The 12,692-nt window shown below is 44.8% G+C and overlaps 1 protein-coding gene and 1 non-coding gene across 2 annotated transcripts; one reads left to right on the plus strand and one right to left on the minus strand.

Moving 5' to 3' along the window:
* The first annotated feature begins 1,134 nt into the window (after positions 1–1,134).
* Positions 1,135–5,256, plus strand: LOC123057528 (probable glucomannan 4-beta-mannosyltransferase 11). Its single transcript, XM_044480479.1, has 8 exons — positions 1,135–1,173; positions 2,934–3,186; positions 3,279–3,389; positions 3,549–3,685; positions 3,790–3,903; positions 3,983–4,182; positions 4,260–4,508; positions 4,641–5,256. The coding sequence occupies exons 1-8, from the start codon at positions 1,156–1,158 to the stop codon at positions 4,804–4,806; spliced, it is 1,248 nt and encodes a 415-aa protein (XP_044336414.1). The 5' UTR covers positions 1,135–1,155; the 3' UTR covers positions 4,807–5,256.
* Positions 5,257–7,268: 2,012 nt separating this feature from the next.
* Positions 7,269–7,342, minus strand: TRNAI-UAU (transfer RNA isoleucine (anticodon UAU)). Its single transcript has one exon. It is a non-coding gene; the product is annotated as a tRNA-Ile (tRNA).
* Positions 7,343–12,692: the final 5,350 nt, after the last annotated feature.

A 12,692-nucleotide genomic window follows, 5' to 3' on the forward strand; every position in this document is an offset into this window, starting at 1 on the left:
AAATCAGAAGGGACTGGACCGTTGGAGGATGTGAGTACCTTGAGAGGCCAAATAAAATCAGGAGGGACTGAACCACTGGAGGATATGAGTACCTTATAAGAGGCCAAATAAAATTAGAAGCGACTGGACCGCTGGAGGATGCGAGTACCTTGAGAGGCCAAATGCAGCGAGACTGGTGGCTGGCGGTAAGATTCTCTCCCCGGCAGCATCGCCTCGACTGGGTATGCCACCACTCGGCCATCCCGCTCTCTTCCGGCGAGGCCACCCTGCGTCTCCTCGTGGTCACCTTCTCCTACAGCCCGCCCTGCACCCGACATCTCTCCATCTTACTCACCCCCACATCACAGATCACATGGCCAGCCGATCTGTCTTTGAGGGGATCGTCGCCGCACAGCACGTCGAGGAGGGGTACGTTACCATGCATGTCACTCACCCATTTTACTTTATCTATATGATCTATCTATCACAGTTCTACACCAATATATAATAGATGACCACTACTTGGCCTGTATGCGGATTGGAGAGTGGTGCTCCTACTACTTCCACACTCACAGGTGACAGACAGGTCACCCGACTACATGGCCTCGTGGCAACATTCCCATGCATGTCGCCAACCACCAGATGACCAGAAAAACGCATCACGTACATATTCCATGTGCATGCATCCTCCATCCATCTAAACTATCTATATATATATATAAGCCTGCACTATTCCATCTACCTTCCTAGTCTCTAGCCCAGTCGTGCTAGCATCTGCACCCAGTCCTCCTAGCTAGACGATCCGGCGCCGGCGAGGAGGTCATGGCCATGGCGGCGACGGCGTGGCTGTGGGTGGAGGTGCCGGTGCGGGTGGACTGGCCGGCCGTGGCCGCGCAATGCGCATGGGCCGGGGAGCAAGCGCGGGCGTTCCTGGTGGTGCCGGCCGTACGGCTGCTGGTTCTCCTGTCGCTGGCCATGACCGTGATGATCCTGCTCGAGAAGCTCTTCGTCGCCGCCGTGTGCTACGCCGCCAAGGCCTTCGGGCACAGGCCCGAGAGCCGGTACCAGTGGCGGCCGATCGCCGCATCAGCATGCAAAACTGGCGGCGATGACGAGGAGGACGGCATTGTGGTTGTCGGCAGCGCGGCGTTCCCGGTGGTGCTGGTGCAGATCCCCATGTACAACGAGCGCGAGGTGACCTCCTCCCTGGTGCTCAATAGGAGAATGCTGATCGATTTTGACCGGCGGCAAGCTGGTGCTGTGGTGGTTTTGTTTGCTGATCAATTTGTTCTATCGTTTGTTTGGATTGGATTGAATGGACGGAATGAAGGTGTACAAGGTGTCGATCGGAGCAGCATGTGCGCTGGAGTGGCCGTCGGATCGCATGGTGATCCAGGTGCTTGACGACTCCACCGACCCCGTTGTAAAGGTACGTAATCAATTCCCTTACTTTCTAAATATAGGTTTTTTAATAGAGATTTCAATACGAACTAGTATTATATACAAAGCAAAATGAGTGATCTACACTTTAAAAAATATCTATACACATCAGTTAAAGGTCTCATATTTGGAAATCTCTTAAAGGTCTTATATTGAAAACGGAGGAAATATTTAGAAACGAAGGAGGTAGCCCGCTGCAAAAGCCATAATCCTTGGGTTACTTCGTCGTACATGCACAATTTCCAATTTCCCAAAAGTGTGGACTACTAGTTTCTTGCCGGCCGTGATAAGTGGAGATGAAGTCCTGCACATGGATCCGGCTTGCCTGCTCCCTCGCCATGCTCCCATCCGTGCTCCCACTTCATCCTACGGCTGTCATTTTCTCCTTTTTTTTCTAATCTAATCATCTCCCCCCTGATTTTAAGGGGGGGGGCCTTATTTTGTTCCAATTAAATCATGCCACGTATGCGGGAGCACGGATGGGAGCACGCTGGGGGAGCAGGCAAGTCTCGTCCCCTGCACATATATAGAAATCGATCGTAGGCCAACAACATGCATGTGCAGTGCACACAATCAATCTGGGATCCATGAGAATACCTTGGCGTCGCCAGAGCATGTTCCCAAATTCTTTGGCATATTATAACTAATCAGAATACCTGGCGTTCATGTGACCAGCAAGGAACGTGAGGAGACGTGACACTGGGTTAGGTGGATGGATCTACCTTGATCGGCCTCATAGTCAACGCTTCACTCATCTTTTCGAGCCTCACAAAAAAGCAAAAAAGAAAGAAAAACACTTTATCAAGTTCGGGGTGCCACATTCCAATATTTTCGAATAGTGCTACCTCCGTTCTAAAATAATTCAACTTCTTTTTTTAGATAGAAAATAATTCAACTTCTGGATTTATCGAAAATCAAGCTTGTTTAAGTTTGACTATTAAGTTGATAGAAAAAAAAATATTAACACCTAGAGCATCAAATTAGTCTCATCTTATTCTTTATGAAATTTATTTTCCTATGATGCACAATTACTGTTGTACTACATCTTAGCACATTTTTCTATAGATTTGGTAAAAGTTAAGCATGTTTGATTTAGGAAAAATCTAGAACTTGAATTATTTTGAAAGAAGAGGGTAGTACTATGTTGGAGGACTCGTTCCCGAATAAATTAATCACAAGCACTACACTCTTGATGCTGGCGTTCACAGGGTTTGTTTCATCATCAAGACTAGTCCGGTTTACGATGTAAATTAGTCAAAAACAATTCTTAAGATCTTCATATGTAAATTCAAATGGTATAGGAGATAAATGAGACTTGGTTAATTCCGAGAGCTAGTTACACCCTTGGTTTTTTACAGAGAAGATGCTATTATTTGAGACAAATTGTTAGTGGTAGATGCAGTTTCGAAAGGCATGCTCCGTGTTTCTGCTGTGGAGTTTTGGACAATAGATTACCCAACAGCACAATTTTTCAAGATAAAAACTGATCGTACTTTCTGTTTCATTTTTATCAGGACTTGGTGAAGATCGAGTGCCAAAGATGGAAGAGCAAGGGTGTGAACATCAGGTACGAGGTCAGACAGAACCGCAAGGGGTACAAGGCCGGCGCGCTCAAGGAAGGGTTGATGCGCGACTACGTGCGGGAGTGCGAGTTCATCGCCATGTTCGACGCCGACTTCCAGCCCGAGTCCGATTTCCTCCTGCGGACCGTCCCATTCCTCGTGCACAACCCCGACATCGCCCTCGTCCAGACTCGTTGGAAATTCGGTTAGCCAACCCTCGTGCACTATGTTCTAATACTACTGCTTATGACTTTATAAGCAGGATCTAAAGCTTATTTTGTACTCTTTGTTGTGCAGTTAATTCAGATGAGTGTTTGTTGACAAGATTCCAGGAGATGTCACTGGACTACCATTTCAAGTTTGAACAAGAGGCTGGATCCATAGTGTACTCGTTTTTTGGCTTCAATGGTACGTAAACTCGGTTTCGTCATAGACCCCTTTAAAAGAAAGGTTAAACCCAGGCCTCTGCATCATTGTCATGCACACAACCATATATATATATATAGCTCAAGTATCCAAATGAGCATGTTGAGAGAGTGATTTGTTTGGGATATTTGCATCTTCCAGGGACAGCCGGTGTTTGGAGGATCTCGGCGATCAATGATGCCGGGGGGTGGAAGGAACGGACGACGGTGGAGGACATGGACCTGGCTGTTCGCACGGCGCTGCTGGGCTTGAAGTTCGTGTATGTTGGCGCCGTCAAAGTAAGCCAAAAAATAATGCTCTTTTATTTAGTTGCTTTTCTGTCAGAAATAATCAAACCCATCGAGACACAAACCTAAGGATGCTTGGACCTGTGCACGGTTAGGTCAAGAGTGAGCTCCCAAGCACATTCAAGGCATACCGATTTCAACAGCACAGGTGGTCATGTGGACCAGCAAACCTGTTCAAGAAAGTGTTGGTAGAGATTCTACATAACAAGGTCTGTATTTATTTGATATGTAAGGATGCATCACCACACACAACATCTTGTTGCCTGAAATTTAATTTACTCTGTGCAGAAAGTGTCGTTTTGGTGCAAACTCCACCTGTTGTATGACTTCTTCTTTGTTGGGAAGATCACTGCTCATACAGTGACATTTATCTACTATTGCTTTGCGATCCCGGTGTCCGTTTTCTTCCCTGAGATTCAGATACCTCTCTGGTGCGTGGTCTACGTTCCAACTGTTATCACCCTCTGCAAGGCTCTTGGATCACCAAGGTAACACACACCTTAAGATCGAACGACAGTTGTAATGTTTATTACATTCAGTTAACACCAGAAAGCCACTCTTTCAGTTCATTTCATCTGGTGATCCTCTGGGTCCTCTTTGATAATGTGATGTCATTGCACCGTATAAAAGCCACAATAACTGGTCTTCTCGACGCTAGACGAGTCAATGAGTGGGTTGTCACTGAGAAATTGGGAGATGCCAACAAGACAGAGCCAGCCGTGGAAGGATTAAATGATGTGCAAGTGATAGATGTCGAGCTATCGACGCCCCTAGTACCAAAGCTCGAGAAGAGGCGAACACGATTATGGGACAAGTAAGCAAAGTCTATTGTCTCAAAGCTAATACATTATGCTATATACTACTTTGGTTTACTGTATATAAACTACCGGTTTGAATGTTTTCTAGTTTTGTCAAATAATGTCTGATTTGTGTGTTCTTTTATCAGGTACAACTGCTCAGAGATTTTTGTTGGAACCTGCATAATTATATGTGGTTGCTATGACGTGCTTTACGCAAACAAAGGGTACTACATCTACCTCTTCATTCAAGGCCTAGCATTCCTCGTCATCGGTTTTGAGTACATCGGCACACGCCCTCCCAACACCGAATAAGCTACCATGCCATTCATGGAGCTGATACGCATGGTTACGACAAACCAAGTGCAAGTAAAGCCCCTCTCCTGCACATATCGATCTCAGAACATAACGATATACAAAGAATTTATACTCGGCCCTGGTCAGATCTGATCAACCCTTTAATTCTTTGCTGGCCAAGAAGGCTATCAAAATTGCATGGTAGTTCATCTGATAATAACATACATTTACTGAAGCGTCATGACATAAAGATGCATTCAACACCTGGAGGAATAACAGAAGTTGTAAATGAAATAACATTCTCTGTCAATTACTTACATTAGATTCTCCAAAAATCCAATTACTTACATTAGATTCTCCAAAAAATTATGTGCCAATGTACTTACTGATGTAGCTTATTTAGAATAGAGGATGATCGGCACTTTGTGCAGTTGTGTTGTGTAGTCGGCCAAAACATGTAAATGTACATTTGCTCAACACCATTTATAACTCTGTCGAATTCGGACAGACCTTAGAATGCAGTAACAAGAATTCAGACAAATGTTGGAATGCAGTCAAATTCAGACATGTAGCTTAGCAAGCGAAGGAATATTTGTGGTATAACATTTTCCACGTGAGGCAGAGGAGGGAGATGTGCACCCATGCTTATATGCGCGGGGTAGACGAAAGGTCGGTGCTTTGCTGAGTTCGGAACTCAGCATAGGAAGCCCAACCTTCCAATAGTCGTTGCCACGTCTCCCGTGGGCCCACCTGCCAGGTCTTTGCCGAGCTTTTTTCCATGGGAGCCCGGCATCGACGTGACCCCTGAAATTCTGTAGTAAAAAATGAAAAGGAATAAGATTGCTGTCTTTTTGTTAGTGCAAACCCAGTAAACATAGATCGTCGTCACATCTCCGTCGCCTAGTCGTTGGTGGGGCCGGCCTCTCAGGGCATTGCCCAGTTTCTGACATGCGAAACACGGCCAATGTGCGGCATCATCAAGTTTCTCCTTGTCGTCAAGTCCCTTTTTACGGGCACTGGGTACATAGTGATATTTGCCGAGTTTTGTGGCACTACAGAGTTCAATTCCCTGGAAACTCGGCATCCACCTTACACTGCTAAGCTCCCGATAAAAGGAACTCGGGGAGCCTTGGAAACTCCACATCTTCCGCATTCCAGCAGTGATTTGATTTTAATTTGTAAAGTTTTGTAAAACTTACATAGGTTCACCGTAGGTGTAGGGATTTTTATTTTATTTTTGCATTTATCTTGGTATCGTGACACCCTTCCACGGTGCCAGTGGCGTAGTAAGAACTTTTGTGAAGGCTGGCCAAACTTGAGGCTAAGTGCCTAATCTTGAAATCGGAATAAGCTGTTCAAATGGACGTGGAGTATCTAATCCCGAGCTCATATGCTCCCTAAAGAACAGTCAAATCGAAAAAAAATAGTAAAAAATTCACAAAATTTTGAAGAAAAAAAATTGGTGCAAACTGACAAATGTTCTCGATGCTTGCAAGTTTTCATCCTGAAATAGCATTCATGGAAGTCGTGGTAAAGACAAACAAATTAGTCCTACAAAAAATGCTATTTTTGAAAGCATTTTGGAGTGTTGTTTTTCTTTCTTTTTTGCTATGACTTTCACGGATGATATTTCGGGATGAAAATTTGCATGCTCCGAGAACATTTGTCAAAGTTTGCACAAAAATAATTCAGATTTTTTTCTTCAATCTTTTCAGAATTTACTGTTCATTCCTAGCTCAGCTTGGGAGCAGAAGGGAACTTTCGTGTTCGAATACGCAACATATAAAATAGCCTCAAATTTCCCAACCACAATCCAATTAATAATAATGAAGTGAAAAGTATAAACATAGTAATCTTACAAATGTATGAACTAATATATAATATATCAGTATTCAGCTTCGTAGACAAAAATAAAGTTGTGAGCACGACAGAAGTCATGGAACCAAGCGATGCATAGAACCAAACTTCATGTTGCCAGCAAAAGTATACTAATCCAAATTAATTACCATAAAAATATAGTTCTGTTTCTGTTTCCGGCTGCAGATCATTCACGTATGACTTTGATAATTCGAATTTTGAAGTTAACATATAATTATCTTGAACAAATCCGTAAGCGAAAGACTAGGTCCATGAAGTCATGATATGTGCCCCAATAGGTAATTGCACACGCCCCGACCATAAAATATAAACCCTAAATCTATTAATGTTTTTGAATCATAACCAAGGTAGCACGTGAGGGTACGCGGTTAACTGAAAGACTATGTTTAAGTGGCTGGTTAGATTCCCACTTTTGATCTGTACCTTACATTCTCGATCTGATGGCAATTGCTGGAAGTTTTTAGATTTTCACTGGATACTTCAACAAATTACTATACCATTAGGTTTGTTTAAAGTGTTTGCAACACCATGCAAATACGTATAGTAGTTCAAAAAATATTAGTTGTAACAAAGATACTGGTCATGACGGTAGGGTTTTTTTTTGCTCCCGGCGGGGCTCGAACCCGCGACCTTCGGCTCATAAGACCAACGCTCTAACCAACTGAGCTACGGGAGCTGAGCCATCACGAAAATTGATTTACCATTTTTATATTTTTTACTTATCTGTACATGAAGTTGACCGGGAAAACTGCTTTCTTGTATACATATGCCGGATCTGTAGTCGCAACACAAGCACCTTCTTGGTCCAAGTCAAGCACTCCAACCCCCGCACCGAACAGGGGTTGCCAATTACACATGTGCTTGCAAAATACAGTACAACACAAAGGCCAAAACCCTTGCAGCTTGTAGGGGCGGGTAGCAGCTTAGGTTCACATCGTCGAGAGAAAAGTTGCCGGGGCGCATGGGATCACATAAGTCTACAAATCACTTCCTTTTCGGTGCCCAGGAGGATGCATCGTCATCGTCGTAGTCGCTGCAAAATGGGAACCAGGAAGATCCACCATTACTATGAATCAGGGAATGGGAAGCCTCCGCCGCAAATCACCATAGTAAACGCCATGAAAAATCACCTACCATGTACAGTTGCCGCCATCTCTATAGCCATCATCATCCCCACCACCATTACCCCGAAATTTTTATTATTGATAATTAATATTTCAGTAATTCTGAAACTAAGAAACACTAATGAGAAATTCGAAAAATAGGAAGGATGCTAGGAATAATAATGTCCAGGGCTGGACGCCAATACCAACAACGTCCAAAGCTGGACGCTCTTATAAACAGCGTCCAGTGTGTTTGGTTCGACCAGTCCCTGTCCGGCTATCTCCGGCCTTCGACTTGTACCCTCAGCAACTTCCGCAGGACCAAAGCTAGACTCCGCCACCTCTAGCCCGCCGAAAATGACACTCCAGCAACGCACCACCCTCATTTGCTCCTTGTTATCCCTCTTTGCCAATTCCCATCGTCGTGCCTCGCTCGCAATGGTGATCCGCTAAACCCCCGTTGCTGCCGGGGCCGTGGTTGTCCATCTCCGACAGCCATATCCTCCTCAGCAAGGACCACCCCGACCTCTTCCCTGTTACGCTCGCAGCCATCTCTCACAACACTAACTACTAACATGTCAGCGTGAGCCCTCTCTCCACCATTTTCGCTCTCCTACACTAGGCATGCATAACCGTGTGAGTGGATGTGTTGTGAATTTGTGCGTGAATATCTATGCATGTTGGCGTGAACTCGAGTTGTTTTCTACCGAAAAAGGCTCACGCCACGCTTTATAGATAACGCAACGATCATACAACTCGACACCACACCATATACACCCGAGATAGGATACAACAATGCAAAATAACAGCGACACCATCACAACCCACTCCAAGATCGCAACAAGAATACAAAGAGAGTCCTGCAAGAAGCGGTCGGAGTGCTCCACCATGACAGAGGTGTCACAAAGAGACGGCGTTGCGCCTGATGAATCATGGACTCCAAGACGGTGCCTTCAGGAAGGGCACGACACCATAGCACCGCCACCGCCGATTCAAAAAAACCATGGGTTTCACGAGCAAACCGAAGGAGGAGAGTAGCCGCAATGCCGCCTTCACGAAGGTAACCACGTCTACAGTTGCCACTGCCATTGGCCTGGTGCAAGCCAAACAAGGATTACCCTGTCGCATGCACTCTCCGCCTTCGAGACCACTATTGGTCGCTGAACACCGGACACCATGTCGCCCGCACGCCCATGGCAGGGGTGGCCGCTCGTAGCCCGCGCCACCCACGACCCACGTCGCCGCACCTAGCAGCACGTGTCGGTCGCAGCCTACGTCGCCCGTGCCACCATGCCCCCTGTCACGCCACCGCCACCAACACCGTCTGTAACCACTTCGGCGCACCACCACGCCCGTTTTCCAACGCGGTGTCCATGCCTACTCGATCTGGCCCAGGCCTGACCTCCTGTGCATGGAAGACAAAACTTCCCCATCGCCGCCTACGCCGACCGGGCTTCGCCCGGCCACGCCCTTTGTCAACGATTAGGGAGGAGGGAGAGTGGGAGGGGGAACCCCGACGACGGTGGCTAGGGTTACCCTCGATAGCTCACGGGAGCGACGCAGAAGGAAGAGGGGAAAGAGGGGAGGCCTCCTGACTAGCTCACCACTCGAGTTGTTTTCTTAGTAGCAAGGAGTGTACCGGAGCACACTGTCCATGGTTGAATTGCTGGAGGCTTTCTCCCTCAAGGCAGCCCAAAAAGCAATCAAGGCTTAGGTGTAGAATGCACAATTAGACTTTCTTGCGACAGTTTTAGTAGCTAATGAATTAGAAATACATACATTCATGTGTGTTAAGACTATTTCTCCTCTAATTTGGCAAAAGAAAACTGGTCTAAAATGGAACAGATGGGTATTTCAGTGATTTGTTATCGATGTCTCACAACCATCACAAAAAAACCAATATAGTTAAAATAAGAGCACCTGATCGAACCACATAACTGGACGCTGTTTATAACAGCGTCCAGCCGTGGACATCATTCGCAATAGCGTCCAGCCTGGACGCTGTTGTCAATAGCGTCCTTCCTATTTTTCAAATTTTGGCCCAACCATTATCAATTTTCTAATTGCTGCAGTACTAGTTACTATTAATAAAAAAATCGGACATTACCTCTATCTCCATTAGTCGTATTACTTGTAATCGAGAGTAAATCACAATTAGAGGTATTGTAAGACTTTAATCATTCATCTTAAGATATCTTCATCTACAATGTCTTTTGTTTTTTATCTCTTTGCGATGTGTGAGTAGCCCCCTTGGGCTAAGGGCAGCGGTGTAGCCTTGCAGCCCCATGTACGTGCGTAAAGGGATTGTTGCTTACTTTAAGAGAAGGTTATTACTATGTTTGTGCAACGATTTGGTCTCTTGTATCTACTCGATCCTAGGGCTCGCAGGTACACCCGAGATGCAGAAGATCAAAACTAACAAAGCTGGAAGAGAGGAGTGGAAGATCAAAACTAAGGTAACCCATGAGTCGGAAGGGTCTTGGTTGGACAACAGAACCTTGATGTGGCTAGTAGTTGGTCGTCGGTTATTTGGACGCATCTTCCACATCTATTTGTTGACAAGGTATATTTAATAGTGTTCACAAGTGCCATGTTGATTATCTAGATAAAATCTCGGCTTTACATGAAGGTTCTCGTACACAACTAGAACATTATCTATAATCAAACATTTTGGGACAAAGGCACTCTAGGTAGGGCTAATAATCATTGTAAGTACAACTTTAAGTCTTGTGGAAAGCATCTTGAAGATAACTCTTAAGTCTGAACTGGGTTACCTTCTCAGGGGAGTTTACTTTGGGAATCAAAACGATAGTGCTATCGTTCCAACCTTGTGGCACCACCCTGGTATATATTCTCTCCAAAACCTCCTGGATAAGATCATCACCAAGCATCGGCCAGAATCTTTTATAGAAAATAGCATGCAACCCATCAGGCCTGGAGCTTTGAAACTCTAATTGCAAACAACTATTTTCTTACGTCATCTTCTGAATGTTGGGCCATGAGGGCATTATTCATCGCATTGGACACTCGGTGGTGGACTTTAGATAGAACATTAACATTCGACACTTGTACTTGCAACGTAAACAAATCCGCAAAATACTCCATGATTAAACCATTCAGTTCGTTTGTTCCTTGACTCCAAGACACTCATGTCATCCAAGAGTTTCTTAATGTGGTTGCTGATGCGACATTATGGAAGAAGGGTGTATACTGTCACCGTGAAGCAACCAGTTAGCTCGGTCTCTCTGAAGGCACACCAAACACCAGCTCTTTCTGATCTAGCAAAGTTTCGATAATTGTTCATAATTCTTTCATCCTTGTACGAGTATCTCCTGTTAAAGGACTCCCTTCTTAATTTTCCTAGTTCTTTCTTCAACTTGGCTATCCTTTTCTGCTGACTCTTCAATAAGGTAATTTCTAAATGACACCCATTGCACCCGTCAATGTATTAAATGCAAACCGGCTCACACCCCCCCCCCCCCCCCAAGCTGGGCCAGCCCATTTAGATTTTATTTTTTCTTTTAAAACTGCACAAACAATTGCTCACTACATAGGATCGCGGTGACTCAAACCAGCAATCTCCCTATACTAGATAAACTGGAGTAACCACCCGAGCGACCTCCCCTATTGTGATTACTTCTCCCTTTTCTTATTTTCCTGTTCTCTTCTTTTTCTTTTTTCCTTCTCTCCTTTTCTTAATTTCTTCAACCATTTCAAAATCCATGGCTTTGTTTTAAATTGATGATTTGTTTCAAAATTGATGAACTTATTATCAAATTTGTGAACTATTTTTGAAAATCGATGAACTTTTTGTGAAAATTGATGATCTTTCTGAAAAATCGATGTTTTTTTTCAAATCAATGATTTTATGAAATTGATGAACTTTTTTGAATTTGCGATTTTTTAATCGATGAACTTTTTTTCAAATTTGCAAAAAAAATTGAAACTCAACGAACTTTTTTCAAATGTGTGCACTTTTTTGAAACACAATGAACTTTTTTCTAAATCGTGGGTTTTTTTTAATTTTGTTTACAATTTTTTCCAAAAAATCAAGTTTTTTCTAAAATATATTTGCAAGAAATAGCGCGGCTACGTTTTAAACTTTCCACACTGCAATCATTCACTAGCTCCTAGTCGCTCTAGTGGTTAGGCAACGTGCACTATATCTAAACGATGTGAGCTCGAATCCTCATGGGAGCAAAAAAATTGGAAGGACTTTCGCACTACAAATACACCGCGTGTTCCTGAGCCGGGCCACCATGTGCGGCAGTGGGCGCCAATTGCCTGAACCGGCGCTTTATACCTTCCGATATCACCGATAGCGCCTCCGTCGCCGCACGTCACCGGAGCCGCCTGCCTCCGTCCTGGACGGTGAAGACATGCTCTGGGAGATCCTCCTCTGCCTCCCTCTCGACCTATGCTCGCTCCCCGCGCCTCCGCCATCTGCAGACGCTGGCGGGGCATCCTCGGTGCTCTGTGCCGCCGGCCAACAGGGCCATGTGCACGGCGCCTGCCACTCCGGCCCCTTCAAAGTGGTCTTGATGTGCCATCATTTTGATGAGAGCCAACTCCTCACTACCGTTTACAACTCAGAGACCGCCGCATGGGGTCCTCTGATCTCTCGAGAGTTTCTTCCATATTGCTCTCGCGGTCATTCTAGCGCCCTTGTTGCTAATGCCCTTTATTTCGGTTTGATTTGGACACACAGAACCTTACCGTGATTGACGGGCCTCCCGGTGCGTATAATTACGATAAACTTCAGATCATCCGGGCAGCGGGCAAGTGACTTTTAACACATTTATAAAAATAAGTTATAAAAGTGAATTATTTTGCTTGAGTTATGTTTGCCATCTCATCTTCCTATAGGTCTCATGTTGCCTTCTCTTATCCATTTTTCTTTTATTGTGGAACTATTGTTAATTG

This window comes from Triticum aestivum, chromosome 3A (assembly GCF_018294505.1).
Source record: "Triticum aestivum cultivar Chinese Spring chromosome 3A, IWGSC CS RefSeq v2.1, whole genome shotgun sequence".
Lineage (NCBI taxonomy): Eukaryota > Viridiplantae > Streptophyta > Magnoliopsida > Poales > Poaceae > Triticum > Triticum aestivum.